Source organism: Cyanistes caeruleus, chromosome 1, assembly GCF_971803275.1.
Source record: "Cyanistes caeruleus chromosome 1, bCyaCae1.hap1.1, whole genome shotgun sequence".
Taxonomy (NCBI): domain Eukaryota; kingdom Metazoa; phylum Chordata; class Aves; order Passeriformes; family Paridae; genus Cyanistes; species Cyanistes caeruleus.
The window spans coordinates 47704171-47720195 of NC_141701.1; the positions used below are offsets into that span (position 1 = coordinate 47704171).

A 16025-nucleotide genomic window follows, 5' to 3' on the forward strand; every position below is an offset into this window, starting at 1 on the left:
CGGTCCCGGGGCGGCGCTGCAGCGCGGAGCGGGCCGCGGGCAGCGGCAGCGGGAGGCGGGCGCCGGCTCCTCCTTCTCCCTTTCCTCCTCCTCCTCCTCCCTCGGCCGGGGTGGGCTCGCCCGCGGCAGCCGGGGTGTGGTGTCCTGCCGTGCCGTCCCCCGTGTGCGATGGACTGGCAGGTGCTGACCAGGGAGCTCTCCCTCTACCTGGAGAGCCAGGTCCGCGTGGGGTTCTTCGGCTCCGGCGTGGGCTTGTCGCTGGTACTGGGTTTCGGCGTCGCCTACGCCTGCTACTACCTCAATAGCATCGCCAAGGTGAGAGGGAGGGCGGCGGGGCGGGCGGGCTCCGCAGGTGTCCCGCCGATGGGGACAGTCCCGAAGGTCACCGCGACCCACCGCCCATAGGCGACGGGATAGCACTTGGCATGGCTGGGGGGCAGGGCTCTGCGGCCGCCTTGTCCTCACAGCCCTCGTCCGTCCCCTGGAGGTGCCGCCCCGGGGTCCCGGCCGGCCGAAACCCGCTCGAACCCCACACGGGCCCGGCAGCGCAGCCCCCCCTGCCCGCCGGGGCTGCGTCTTCCACGGGGCCGCCGCGAACCCCGGAGGCCGCCGGCCTGCGGTGAGGGAGGGCTCCCCTGGTCGTGCTCGGTCCGGGAGGGGAGGGGGCTCCGGTATCGGCAGTCCTCAAAATGGAGTTGTACCAGTTGGAGACCTTGGCCAGGTGCCATGGTTTGGAAAGGGAGGTAAGAGACTGCCCTCCACAACATAAACCCGACGTACTTGGTTCACTAGCAGGGCAGGTGATAAAGGAGTTTTGCTGCCCTTGTGTCCCCGTCGGTACCATCCTGAGTACTTCTGGAGGCACCATGACAGCGTTCTGGGGACTGGAGAACTCTTGGGCATCTCCTCATCAGCAGTAGCTTTACAGATAAATTAGGAAATCGCAAATTACTTGGATACGGTGAGCCTGATGAGATCTGAAGTGGCCCCGTGGTGAGAGCGCCTCGTTGAATGCATAATCAACTGAAAATAACGCATATCAAAAGGTTTTTGACCGTTGAGGACCTGAGTATTGCCACAGTCCTTCAGGGAACCGCTGGGAACACAGCATTCCTCTCCATACAGAAGAGGGTACTTGATTTTGCTCAGAGGAGAAAAGTGAAGGGAGGATATGCCATTACAGCTGTTTATGTGGAGTTGTTTTCCTCAAAGCATCTGCTATTGTCCTATTAATGCTTGCATGTTGGGGAGTCATTGTGACAGAAAGGTATAAGAAATACGGTTGCTGAAACCTGAGATGTTTGATACGCAGGGTTTTTTCCGTGTTAATTGGTATACAAATGGAAATTGTAAGTAAATTGTCTGCATGCTGAGCATTATTAGAGAGGAGGAACTCATGTACTTGTGTACTGTAGAATGAGATAGGAGAAGTGCCCTACCAGGTTAGAAAGGGTACTACGGTCAAAGTGCATGCATGAATTAAATGGCATTTTTATGTCATTTTTGTGACATCCAAGAAAACGGACTTGGTAAAATCTCTCTTGCCCACTAAGAAACAGTGTGAATTTAATTTGTCAGTGAATATACCATGACGGTAAAAGTAGAGCTAGATCAGTATGTTATTAGAAATAGATAAGAAACCCATTATGCTTAATGGGTTTCACTTTTCACTTGGGCATTTTATTTGATTTTCATTTTCTTATCTCTGCATCATGAAAGATAAAAGCATTGCAAATGATTATATGAAATAAATTAGTTCCCTGAGAGAGAAATTAAATAAGCTGCATTTCTTTATTTGTTTTTTAGTTTGTTTTGTAAGAATGCCCGTATCTGACTGTAGTCTTTTTTCCTAGAAACCCCAGCTGGTGGCAAGCAATGATCGTTTCTGCCGCTTTCTCGAGGAATATTGCCCTGTTGTGACAGAAACTTACTATCCCACGATTTGGTGCTGGGAAGGTCGGGTACAGACACTCCTGCGCCCCTTTATCACATCTAGACCCCAAGTACAGTACAGGAAGTAAGTGCCTTTATTCTGGAACGTGATTGATTTGATATCCAGCTGTTCTCTTACTCTGTGTCACACCCACTGTCATTGCTCAAGTTTGTGCCTGTTTTTTCTGCTGTATGCCCACCTTCACAACTTTGTCATAGACTTGAAACTATCTTTATAATGGATCTAGTATGAAATCTAATATGATCTAATATCTAGGTTTGAAAGGTCAGTGTTCCCAAATGGCCGTATTTTATCTCAGAGAGTTTTGTAGCACAGAAATATAGGTGACAATATAGGAACTGATGTGGTTATATGTTCACAGGATTACACAGTGGATGAGGTCATAAAAGACCTCTGCAGGTCACCTAGTCCAACTCCCCTGCTCAAGCAGGGTCACCCAGATCATGTCAAAATAGCTTTCGGATTTCCATAAGGATGGTGACTGCAGAATACCCCATGGCAAATTGTGCCAGTGCTTGGGCACTCTCACATCGAAAATGTGTTTTCTGAATATTCAGAGGGAACCTCCCATGTTTCAGGTTGGGCCCATTGACTCTTGTTCTGTTAATGGGCACCTCTGAAAGGAGCCTGGCTCCTTCCTCTTTGCTCCCTCCCTCCTTCAGGTATGTAAACACATTGCTAAGTTCCCCCTGAGCCTTTTCTTCTTCAGGCTGAGCAGTCCCAGCTGTCCCAGCCTTTACTCATAGGAGATAGGCTCCAGTTTGTTTGTCATCTTTGTGGCCCTTTGCTGGCTTCTTGCCAGTATGTCCATGTCTGCCTTGGACTGGGGAGCCCAGAGCTGGACTCAGTACTTGAGGTGTGGCCTCACCAGTGCTCCATAGTGGGGCAGGACCATCTCCCTCAGTGAACCATCTCTCTCAGTCTGCTGGCAATACTCCTCCTAAGCCTCCAAAGCCTCCAGACTTTGGCCATCTTTCCTGCAAGGAAGCATTACTGGCTCATGTCCAACATGATGTCCACCAGGAGGACCCTTGGGTCCTTTTCTGCCAAGCTGTTTTCCAGATGGGTAGTCTTTACTGGTAGATAGGGTTGTTCCCTTCCCAGGCATAGGACTTTGCACTTCCCCTCATTGAACTTTGTGAAGTTCCTGTCAACCCATTTCTGCAGCCTGTTGAGGCCCCTCTGGATGACAGCACAATTATTTGGCTTATCAAATATTCTGGTGTTCGAATGCCATTATTTTGCAAAGGTCATGCAGTCACTTTATCTGTCCATTAAACCAACATGTTGTACCTTAACCATAGCACAGCCACATTCAGCCTTGTTTTGAATATACAGAACTTCTGGGATTTTCAGAGAAACTTTCACCTGTAGAGTTTGTTGTGTTCTTTCATGCCTAAATTCTAAGAGAATAAGGAAAAAATCCCTTATATTTATTTTTTGTCCTCAGCTGATCTCTTTCACACAGAAATGAGACTTAGTCTGGCAAATGAGGCATTTGGCACAAGACCTAAGGAGAAGGACTTTTATGCGCCGGAACCTGGATGCAACACAAGTTGTTTCAGCTCTGCTTGCACGGTAGAATAGATTTAGCATTTAGCAGCTTCCCTTGGTTTTAGTAACTAGGAAACATTTCAGTGGTATGGCCATGTTCACTTTTTCTAGTCCTTCTTGTACACTTTTATTTCAAGGGTTTTGAGAGAAGAAACATAGTTCCGTGGGGCAGTGCTTATTTTGCACCATTTTAGATTGTGTTGGCAGTACTCACTAGCATTGCATCTACTTCCCATTACTGAAAAAGGGCAAAGCTGAGCTAATGAGTCCAACAAGGCTGGTCACCTCTAAAATCTGCAGTAGTCACTACCAAGAATTTCAAAAGAAAAATCAAATGAAAGGTGGGCTTACATTTTGGTAGTTTCCACACCAGCTTCCTTGAGCCATTAAAATATGTATATATTAGCTTTTATCTACATGTTTAGCTATATAACTACTTCTCTAAATTATGGAAGTAAAGTTGCACTGTAACTGTTCAAATTTCCAAGCAGTGGGAAGATTTGTATGTTTCTAAAAAAAAGAATGAAACTTTTTTGTCATTGTTTAATGCCTGCATAACTTTGTGAGCTATTACAGTGTTTGTTACATTATTAAGATACATGCTATAAGAGTGCATTCTAGCACATTTTGTAGTGATAAGGGGTGAAAGATGCAGTAGTGTGTGTCTGTGCACTCTACTTCTTTGGATGAAAAGGAAAATAATGCAATAAATGTTTATCACATTACCCAGTGTGCTATCAAAAGATTCTCAGATGATTCAAAGGAAATCTGCAGTACACAAAAATGCCTGTATAAAATACAAGGCAGTGCCAAAAATCACATTAGCTACAAGCTTCCAGTACATCAGCAGCAATTTATGAAAGGCCATGTCTTCATTTACTGAGTGGGAATTACTCCACAAATTGACTGTTCTAAGTCTTGTCAGCTGTAGGTGTAACTCTTTCTGAATGCAGACATGCCTAGTCAGGTGGCACTTTGAGTATTAAAACATAAAGAGAAATGCAGAATTCATACCTGGTAATTTGTAAACTGCAAGCACTCTTAATAGTGTGTATGTATTTTTCAATCTAATCAGTATTATCTTAAAATGTACCTTTCAGTGAGCTCATTAAAACAGCAGATGGAGGACAGATTTCACTGGATTGGTTTGATAATAATGACAGCTTATATTATCCGGATGCCAGCACAAGACCCACTGTCCTGTTATTGCCTGGCCTGACAGGAACAAGCAAGGAATCCTACATTCTTCATATGATCCATCAAAGCGAAACACTGGGATATAGGTACTGTTGTTTTCCACTGCTATTCATTTTGCTGCTTCTGGTAGGATCCAGTATCAGTATGTATATGTATCAGATGCTTTCCTAAGGCAAATGAGATCTGAATACAGTAGTTTATGTAAAAAAGTGTTATTAGTAATAATAATCACAGTGGGATTATGTAACAGGCAGTACATTTGGAAGGACTGTTTTAATATGTACAGATGTGCCCCAGAGATTGCAGAGAAAGCCAGCTAAGTCTGCATAGGGCTTTGCTGCTGCTTCTTAAGTTCTTATATTATATTAGGTGTTAACCTTTACACTTTCTAGAGAAAGGGTTTGTATTCAGCTCCAAGACTTGTGTGGATGGGTTGTTGGCCGTAAGCCTTGGAGGAGGTCAGCTGCTGAATGCCAAAATTGCTTGATTCAGCAGCCTCAGATTCCTGGGTGCAGAAAGGAGAGCTAGCCTATTCTTATGGATGGTGTTTGAGCGGGTCTGTCACCTCTTCATTGTCACTGTGTAATTTGGTTTCATTCTTAAGGTTTCTGGTCAGAGTTGGGTAACATAAGTGGATTAGTCAATGAGTAGACTCCTTTATGTAACCGTATTGCTGCTGCTGCACATTACAGTAAGTTGTCATTGTTCCAGGATCTGTATTTGGAATATTAGATTTTGTCTTTGCAGATTGGCTTCTGGTGCTGACTCCAGTAAGTTCTTCTAATATGTAAATATTAGCTTTTATCTACATGTTCAGCTATATCTTAATTATATTAAGAGAGGTTATACAGATATATATACTTTATACATTACATAGTAATAACTTACTACTATAAATTCTTAAAGTTTTTCTGGAAGTTTTATCTGCATTTCCTAAGGGAAGAAACTAGAACATTCAAAAGTGGAGCTTCAGGTCAGATTTCAAGAGAGTGCTATAATTTTGTTTTTAAACAGCAACATTTGAGAAAAACACCAAAATAAGTATTCTTTCATACCTTTAACCCATCTATGTATATTATTTAATAAAATTATTTCAGTGAGATGATAGAAGAGTAATAGAAAAGTAAAATTTTTTGAGAAATGGATTCTTAAATCATGGTAATACTGCTAGAAGATTCAGAGATTCCCACCAACAGAGAGAGACCAGAAACTTCTCCTGTACCAGATGAAAAAAAAAATAAAATCATTCCCAAGAACCTGCAACTTAGTTCCAGCTGTCATTATCATTTTGACTTAGCTCATTTTTTCCAATGTAATAGAATTATGTAGCTTTGGGGGATGTCTACACAGAGATCTCTGATGTTCTTTTTGTAGCTTTAGGCTGGCCCCTGCACTGGCAGAGCTCATGGCAGAGTGCAGGACATGTGTGTACCACCTTCAGCTAAACCTTGGGGTTCTCACCCTGAAATCTGGCCTCAACAAATCACAGAGCTCTGGTAGTCCCACTGACCTCAGTGAGCTCCATTTTGATATAAAGCTTGTTTCACACAGGTCAGCCTCTAGGATCTGTAGATCTGTAAATATTTATGTGCTGAACTTATTCACAGAAGTGGCTTATTTTTCTTTATGCATTTTCATTTATTTGTGTGTGTTTAAGTTATCTCTGTTGGTGAAATGAACAATGTGCACAATTGAATTTACTGTCTCAATTTTTAGATGCGTGGTTTTTAACAATCGGGGAATTGCTGGCGAGGAGCTTTTGGTAAGGATAACTTCTAAGATAAATATCTCTCACTTATAAGTGATAATTATGAAATCATTCGTGCCTATTTGTACAGTTGGATTTAAATGACAAACTCAGAGCATGGGTTAAAAATACAGAGAAGAGAATTCAGCCGTCTGGTAGATCAATCATGTGCCAATATTAATTTTTTATTTTGAAACCCTAGAGGGTCAAGTGGTTAACACACAATTTCTTCTGAGCATTTCATTCTAGGAAATTATTCAGTTAATAATATCTGTAACATTAAAATGAACAATACTTGCATTTTCTTCCCAAAAATATTGCAGTATCTAAAATGTGCACATCTCTGCTCAATCATTGCAGTTTTCTCCCATTGATTTAGCATACATATCCAAATATAATCCACTGTAATTTCTTTCTCAGTTTAAAATATATTTTTGATATTGTTAAAAAGGTGTGCCATTAAAATTGATCCATACTACATGTTAATGAATTAATGAACCAGCTTTATATGGATATCTGTATCCTGGAAGTTAAATGTGTTCTCATCCTCTTCTCAGCGATCATGACACAAACTCAGCCACAGAGGATATTTTTTTGGGACAGACATATCATGTTTGCTTAGAAATAACTGTCCATTTCTCAGATCGTGAAGCTAAATGTTTTCTGTAGCTAGGGACAAGGCATGATGAAATATTGCTGAATAAGCTTTGTTTTTTCATATGTGTTCTATTGACAATTCTGCAGCTGGAATGAATGTGCATAATACTCGGTATTGTTTTGCATTTTTTTAAGCCCCTGATTTCAAACTTTAAAAAGCTCAGAATGTTTTCCCATAATCAGATAAAGCATTTCAATGCAAATATTGCCATGTTAAGAGTAGTTTTCTGCATACTTTTGGAGATGGATCTACAAAGCAGTTTTGTGACACACAAAGTCCTTATTGATGAATTTCTGAATCATTTAGAGAAAAGATCCCTTGTTTGGATACATTGTGTGTATTTTACTGTAATCGGATTTACATCTTTAAGCTTTATAAGTTCTTGTGGTGCAGCAAACCAGCTGAAATTACCACTTTTTCTGCAAAGGGGTTTCAACATTTTAGTATAAAATCCCTACTTAATGAGTCTGAAGCATAGTTAAGCACCACAGTAGAAATCAGTTATGTAAGCAGCTCTTCTAGTCACTTTAAAGATAGATGCAAATTTACAACAAATAATAGCTATTTAAAGAATACTGTTCTCATTGATTATTGAAAGCTATTGTGAATTTTTGCTCTGGAATAATAAAATATTATATTGACCACAACCACTGTGAGCTAAGATGGTGTTCTAAAATACCTTCATACAAAATGTAGATAGCTAAACATTAAACTGCCTGGAATTAACTGAATTTAAAATAGAAGATGTATCTCCAGTTTTATAAACTTTCATCAAATACATTTTCATTTAGAATGCATTAGATGCTAGTTACTAAAAATAATTTGTTTTTCCTTGTAAAGTTGACAATTAAAACACATTCACACTGTTTATAATTAATAGGATGTAAAACAGTGAAGAGTGATTCATATGGGTGAGAAATGGAAATGCAACATAAAAGGAAATTTAAAATGTCTTCAGTTTTAATTATCTAGATTTGGCTTTTCTTTCCATTTCTTAATCTTTGACATCAGCATTTCAATATTCTTGTTAAATGTGTTTTAAGTAATCAGTTTAATGTTGTTAAAATCACCCACAAATAGCCAGGCATTTTAACTGAAAGCAATTTAAAAAAACACCCTTGAAATCCATCATTACTTCAGGCAACAGAAAAATTCCATTAACTCATAGTTATGTATTTTTATATTTAGTTTTAATGTTTCACTGAATTTTGGCAGTTCAGTTAGTACCTGTAGTTTAAGTCCAGGTCACTGACATGTTAGTAGCAACTCTAAAGTTACAAACTTCATTTCTCTGTAGGTGAGATCTGCACAACACCATTAGAAAAAAACTTAGGTTATTGTGATTCTTATGGTACCTGAATGGACTTGTCTCCCTCATAGTGCTCCAGATAGTCCCTCAGGTCGGATTATGTGGCCTGTTCCAGGTGTCTGTGCAGGGGAGGCTCAAAGGTTGTGCTCATCCTTCAATAGCAGGGAAGTGGTTAACCAAAGCTTACCCAAGGGGTTACCCAATCTGATGCCAGCAGGAGTCATTCCAAGTCTTGATTCAGGATTTAAAGAGACACTAATAATGGATAAAGAACAGATAAAATATGTTTCATTGCTTTAGTTAAAAGAATACTAAATTAGAGAAACCACACTAGGGAATTTATTTATGTGTTTGTTTGGTTGTGTTGTATGTAGAATCTAAATATTGGGTTAGTTTTCAAATGCTGGCTGATAGAACTTTAAATCTAATGCTTTCTTTCACATTTGAATGTGGGTGAATATAGTAAAATTGTTATAACTTCCTTTTCTGAAAACCACAGCCTTCATAATGTTTCCATTTCCTTGGGGTATTTTAAAAATATCAGTGTCTATCTAGTTCTGATCTAGTTCTGTCTAGTTTAGCACATTGTTCTCTGTACAGATTTTGTCTAATGACCTGGAGGTTGCAGATACCGAAGATACCTGTCACCTCTTATTTTGTAATGTTAACAAGTATAACTCCTTTCTTCACCTCCTTGTGAAACGCTCTGGATTTATATTTGGCATTTAGTGAAGCTTCACAATAAATGCTAAATTTATCTTCTTATATAATGATTCACTGTTCAGTTTGCTTTGTCCTTAAAGGATAATATAAAAGCTTATGATGGCATTTTTTCCCTCTTGACTCCTTACAGACACCAAGGACTTACTGTGCAGCTAACACAGAAGATTTAGAGACTGTTATTCATCATGTGCACAGTTTACACCCGTCAGCTCCATTCATGGCAGCAGGTGTTTCTATGGGAGGGTAAGGTTGTGTAACACAAGTCAGCTTAACTGTGATCATAAGACTGGTGTAGCCTGATTATAAATTATTACTCTGGAATACCTGCATTACTTACTGGACTTCAAGCAAGTTGGGTTTCTCTCCAGTATGCAAAAGACTTTGAGAAACTTCCTGTCTTTGAGGCTTTTACCCCTGTGTCAGAGAAGGTTGAAATTAGCTAACATTTAAAAATTGGGGGGAGTGGGGTGGAGAAAGACAGGAAACAATGACAGGCAGGTTGACAGCCAAACAGGGAGGCAATACAGTCTGGAAACTATGGAGGCTGTCTTTGGAACAGAGTAGCATTTTGAGCTAATACACCATGTTTCATAGCAACCTCTGGCAATAACATTTGTCTTCACTTTGTTTGTGTTCTGCAGTGTGTGGTTAGGTTAGGCTGGAAGAGGTGTGGATATCTGCTCTCAGATATCAGAGATCTGCTATCTCTGTCTGGCTCAGAAGCAAGAAGTAGTATTGTTGTTCAAACCGGTAGGGATTGGTAGAGCATGTGGTATTAAGACTTGCTGTGTCCTGGCTTCTCTCCAGAAAGCACAGCAAGAACAGACAATGATAGCACAGTTTGTTAGGAAAAAAAAAAAAATCACTGTTAGAAACTAGCAGAACTATTCCAGCAGCCTCTTTAACAAAAATTGTAGCAGAGGAGAATTTTCCTTAGGAATACTGCAGACACAATGGTACCTTCCTGAGACTTCCCTTTTCTCTGATAAATTTTGTGGGGGATGGGCAGATACAGCCCATATATATTGACATTAATCTCTCAATGACTAGTAGGACCTTTGAGATAAATACATATTTGTTAAAGACTAGTATTCTCTGCTTTATCACAGATCTTTAGTCACTAGGTTCCCTGTTCTGTTGAATAGTGGTCCCAGGTGGGAAAAAGGCTGGTCAGCCTAACTTCAGTTCTTTGAGAAAATTCTCTGGGAGCCATTTCCAGGCGTATAGGGAATACTGGTGACTGTTTTCATCGAGGACAAAACAAGCCCAGGTGATCTGATTGCATTCTATGATGAGATGACTGGCTTCACTGATGAAGGGAAAGAAGAGAATGTTTGTTCTGAGGATGTTGTTTGTTCTGCGTCTTCTTTTGTACCAAAACTTACAGAAGACTTTCTTGCTGCAGAAACCTTTCTCTTGTTGTCTTCCACATCCCTTGTTTGTTCCAGCTCCAGCTGAACTTCACTTTTACTAACTGCATCCCTGCCTGCTTGGGCAATGACTGTTTCTCCCAGGCAGACCACCCCTCTTCTACCTTAAGGGTACTTCCTCCTTGAAATTGGTCAGAAGGGGTTTTTTTCCTCCATGTGATCCTCTGCCACACTTGCTCAACCTCCTGCATATCAGAATGTATCACGCTTTTGCTTTATGTTTGGTTATCCTTAAAGTCCTGTTTGCTCATCGGGGTCATCTAATGTGAAATCTTGCCAATCAGATCCTTAGGCAAATGAAAGCCAGCTCTCTCCAGTATTCTAATTCTGCTGCTTACCTTACCCACTTACTTTTAATCTTAAAAATCCATCATCAAATAATCTCAGTGGCCAAAACTGTTGTGCATCTTCTCTACCTGACCAGTTCCTCCTTACATATGAATAGCAGATCCACAGAATATTTTTCTTATTGAGGTCCTTGACTGTATGTCAAAATACTGACCTCAGTACTCTCCAGAAATCAGGTCTGCTTGTGCCTTGCTGTGGCAGTTGATGGTGGGATGGCTACAATTCCCTGTGCCTGGCAATTATGAAGGGCTGAAGGTGGTAGAAGCTGGCAGTTCTGTGACTGGTGCACAAGTCCACATCAGCCCTTAGTGTCATTTCTGTCCTTGGCTTAACCTAGTTATGGTATCAAAATACTGGCAAAGTCTGTTACAATGGCACAAGGAATCTGTGTGGTGTACTTGGCCTATATGTCACCAGCACCACTGGGCAATTTAGTCAAGATGTTCTACCTTCCCCCTCCAATATGCTCTTAAAATACTGAACCAAAACCAGAAAGCATATGTTTAATTGTACAGAACACTGGAATAGTCTCTAATTATCTACATGAGAACTTGTTCCATGCTTCAAAATTATTTGGAGCACTGCATGTTTAAAATTAAACAAGAGCAAAGATCTCACCAGGGACATACTGCAAAAATCATCCACATGTCTTAATCTTACAGGAGTTTTATACCATCTATTTTCAGAATTTTCTGAATAGTCCGATAATCTATATAAGACAAATTTTCCCCAGTTAAGAATTAAAATAGATTTTCACTTCACAGACATATATAAATGTAAACAAAAAAACCTACCTGTTCTACTATCTTCAGTAGGTATTATTGTGGAAAGGGGCTTTATTTTGTAACATAAAGACTCCTAAGCCTTCTCTCTACCACATATACCCTCTGAATTCTGTTAGGGAGTGCTCCTTCTGCTTCTGCAACTTTTTTTCGGTTGGTTTATTGGACTGCTGTCTTATGATGTGGCACGTAGTGCAGAGGGATAAAGTCTCTGTGATACAAGGCTGATTCATAATGTCTTTGCTAAAGGTTGCTGTCTCCTGAAGTACAGTAGATGATCCAAGGTACAGAGTAGCAATCCAGGGAGCTCTCCTAATGTTACTAATTAACTGTAGTGGTTTGTGTTGAAGACTTGGTATTAAAACGCTCGTTGTAAACTTTATGGTCTCAGACAGTAAAGTAAGACTTGGAGCTTTTCTGTCAGTATTTTTATTTTACTCTCTTCCTGTTTTATTTTTTCTGCACTTGAACAGTAGATACTTGTGAACTCCCCCCATTTTCAACTCAAGTGTACGTTATTAGTAGAGACTGTAAGTTTCAATTGGTCAGAAAGACAAGAGCTGAGCCATTTATTTGGGTCATAATTTTGATTCTCTAGTTTTATTTATTAACCAAGACTTCATGCTTCACATACTTTGTGTTAAAGAAGAGCTATGTTTTTTCATGTGTTAGGTGAGGTAATGGCACTACCTTAATCTCAGAAGACTTCTTCACAGTGAGGCAGGTGTGCCAGGGGCAGCTTGTGTTTGTCAGGCACACTGATCAGATTCATCACATCAGGAAGACCAAGAGCTTGTAAGATGGTAAAAGTTACTAACACTTGGGAATACTTGTTCCATGACTAAGAATCATTTGACTTTTCCCTCCCTTTAGTGATTGAAGACTAGTACATCTTTATTTCTAAATGCACTCCTACTCACACCCCACACAGTGCATCCAGTTCCTCTCTGATAATAGTGAAAGTAAACTTCATGAGTCATATGTTATGTGACTACCTCCTAGGTGTACTAGGCACAACTGTAGGACTCATAGGAGAAACTATTGAAAAACAGACAAAAACATGGCTGTTGCATGTACTCTAAATTGAAGCTAACAGTTTGATAGTATGTATGTTTCTGTTTCTCATTTGTAGCATGCTTCTTTTAAATTACCTGGGCAAAACTGGCAGAGACACTCCTTTAATGGCAGCTGCAATTTTCTCTGCGGGTTGGAATGTTTTTGAATCTATAGAATCTCTGGAGAAGCCACTAAACTGGCTTCTTTTCAACTATTACTTGACCACTTGTCTACAATCCTCTATCAGCAGGTGAGTTGCCTTCTGAAATACTTAGCAAGGTGAAAGGATTTTACCATGAAATCAACAGCAGGTATAAAAATATTGGTAAAATTAATTCTGTAACAACTCCAGTTATTCTTTGTGCATTATTTGGTAACTTTTGAAATCAAAAGGATCTTTTCAAGAAAGTTTGTTATCAATGTGACTAACTTTATATGCTGCTCAAGGGATTCACAACAAGCCCAATATACTTCTTTATCTATGGATTAAGTAAATGGGCTTTTAAAATGTTTAGACTTGCACATACTGACTTTGAGTAGGTTTGTATATATAATAATTGTTTTAAGTCAGTGTTGACTGCAAGAGCACACAAAGGCCTAGTTCATCATTGGCTTTAGAAAACGAGGGTGTATTTTGTATTCCTAAATATTAAGTTCTCTTATCTTTTGCATCCTTTTCATGGCTTATGCAGATTCTTACCATTTTGCTAGATGTGTCTATATATGGATGAACAATTATTCTGCTCTTGAATTCTCGACAGAATTTTGATACGACAGAAAATTAAAAACAAGAATGTTAGACAGTTACTTCTGTAAATGTATCTGTAAAGCAGAGAACTACATTTGTTTACATAACAAAAAAAACAAGCCCTCCAATTTATCTATCTTTCTTTTTAGGCATCGACAAATGTTGGAGAAATTATTTGATATGGATCTTGTGATGAAGGTATGTGAAAACGTTACAACTGCTTGAGCTGGATGCTGTTTTCCAAATGCTGACATAGTTCCCTATTTGAATTCTGTACTTCAGGCTAGAACTATCAGAGAATTTGATAAGCAGTTCACTTCAGTCATGTTTGGCTACCGTTCAATTGATGATTACTATGAAGATGCTAGCCCATGTCGCAAGCTGAAGTCAATTGGAATTCCAGTGTTATGTCTAAACTCTGTGGATGATGTGTTCTCACCAGCTCATGGTAAGTTTAGGCTTTTTAAAATAAATTTATCAGTATATGCAAAAATATCTGTATTAAGACAAACTACAGAGCTTACAGAATAAACTCAGACCCACATGTAGAAGTGTACTGAAATGTTACTTGCACGTAGGATCAAAACTTCCATGGAGGGGTCAGCCTTGCATTTAAGTTTAAGACATATAAAAAACAGATGATGATGGAGAGACTTGATTAGAATGGAAAAGTATAGGGGGTGGCCTCATTAGGCATTAGTGGAGTCTTTACAGTAAAAGAAAGAAATAGGCACATTAAGGGTGTGGGTTATCTCAGTGTAAGGAAGACACCAGATGTGGTACCCTCTCAGAAGCATCTGTTTCTGTTCACTAAGTATGAAGAGAACCCATAAAAAAGGAGCTTGACTTCTGATGTCTGGATGTAGTCATTCAGAATTCAAACTGGAAACAAGTGGGTTTTTTTACTGCCGTTCTTTAAGTCCCTACAAAGAATGCATGGCAGTCGCTTATGTTTGAGATGACATGAAATTCTTATCTGTTGATCTCAGTGTCATCCCCAGTGCCTGTAAATTAAAAGTAAAAACAACCCATCTAAGTCAGTTACATCTAATAATGTAGGCCAAAATCTAGGGTAAGAGAAGACATACATAAAAGGTGAGCTCCTAGAAGGAGCTGAAATTAATAAGAAGAATCAATATCAGCTAAGTAACAGGCTGAAAACTGCGTTTTCCATTTTCTTTTTGTTTCATGCCAAACAAGTGATCGTTATGAATATTTTGTTTTTCCTCTGAGGATCAAAAACCCTGTTTCTAACTATTCTGAAAATATATACATGTTGCTGTGTATTGGTTATAGCTTTTGAGAAGGAGAACAAAAGCTAATGTAGAGGAAAACCACTAAAATGAACAGCTGAGATTGAGGCAACGGTCTTCAGCAATGAGCACCTGACACCTTTAAAAATGTAGTTTATACAACTGATTTATTTCAGGGAAGTTTTCTTCTGCCACCACAAGTGAAGTGAGATTCTTGCAGAATGAGTCATGAAACCAAAGTGAGCAGGCAAACAGATCAGAACAAGCAGAAATGAAAGAATTGGAAGAGACTCTTTGTGTGTACTGTTTATCTGTGTGCAGATGTACCACACATACAGAAACATGCACACACATTACTATTTATAGTAACTGAAGACCAGTTACTGAAGTAACATGCACACACATTACAATTTATAGTAACTGAAGACCAGTTAGAGACAAATGTGTCATGAAAAGGGCTACTCCAGTAGAGTGCACTAGAATAGAGTGCACTAGAAAAAAATCTGATTTCTTCTCTAGAACAAAAAGCATCCATCCTTTGCATGAACAATGTAAAGAGATGACAGACACCATAATATGAGGGAGAAAAATGGTGACTCTAGATTAGCCGAACTGCTACTGGGGATACCTTACATTCGCCAAAACAGAGGCTTAAAAAAAAAGTAATGTCTGAGTAAACATAGCAGTATTACAATAGAATACTGTATGCACCTTAAAAAATTTCCAATTCAAAGGCTTTCTGAATGAGAGTTAGTCCTTTTGTATTTATTACCCTCTGTGGAATTTTTTCCCCTTGAAATTGGACAGTTGCTTATAATCTTATAATGGCCTGAAAATGAGAATGGATGGGCTGTGACCCTAAAATCTATATCCAAATATAAAATCTGGCTAGTGATTCTGAAGATAATTTTTATGTGTATTAGGACCCTGGAGATGACTTTCTCCACAGTACAGTAGGGAGGTCATCTGCTGTGCCACATTTCTTTCACAGAGTATCTGAGAGAGGGATCAATGGCTTCACCCCTTTGTTTAGCACTAGCTTAGTTTGTGGCATCTCTCTAAAGTTAAGTAATAACTGTGGCAGGGTCTACCTAATTAGCATGGTGACAACAGCAGTAAACCAGTCAGTCCCTGAACAAATCTCAGTCCCTGAAAGATTTGTTAACCTTTCTCAGCCCATAAGGACTGGGACTGGGATATTTGTTACCTAGATGAAAGTTAATGCAAATACTCCATCCTCTTTTTACCTCCAGCTCTCAAGAGCCA

The 16025-nt window shown here is 39.6% G+C and overlaps 1 protein-coding gene and 1 long non-coding RNA gene across 5 annotated transcripts in view; one reads left to right on the plus strand and one right to left on the minus strand.

The window, feature by feature from the left end:
* ABHD3 (abhydrolase domain containing 3, phospholipase) overlaps positions 1–16025 on the plus strand; it is a 24340-nt gene continuing 8315 nt past the window's right edge. The window contains exons 1-9 of one of the 4 annotated variants that reach the window (XM_086890801.1): positions 8–315; positions 1854–2017; positions 3405–3532; positions 4609–4791; positions 6422–6467; positions 9273–9385; positions 12835–13008; positions 13656–13704; positions 13789–13954. In XM_086890801.1, coding sequence (XP_086746927.1) covers positions 3444–3532; positions 4609–4791; positions 6422–6467; positions 9273–9385; positions 12835–13008; positions 13656–13704; positions 13789–13954 — 820 coding nt within the window. In that variant the 5' untranslated portion in view covers positions 8–315; positions 1854–2017; positions 3405–3443. Of the gene's footprint in view, positions 316–1031; positions 1268–1853; positions 2018–3404; positions 3533–4608; positions 4792–6421; positions 6468–9272; positions 9386–12834; positions 13009–13655; positions 13705–13788; positions 13955–16025 lie in introns of those variants that run through there. The other 3 variants (XM_086890804.1, XM_086890794.1, XM_086890787.1) reach the window with 3 other exon arrangements.
* The window catches only part of LOC147655484 (uncharacterized), a 24482-nt gene continuing 14799 nt past the window's right edge, over positions 6343–16025 (minus strand). The window contains exons 7-8 of the long non-coding RNA XR_015287350.1: positions 9480–9556; positions 6343–8674 (exon numbers count right to left, since the gene is read on the minus strand). This is a non-coding gene — a long non-coding RNA (uncharacterized LOC147655484). The remainder of the gene's footprint in view (positions 8675–9479; positions 9557–16025) is intronic.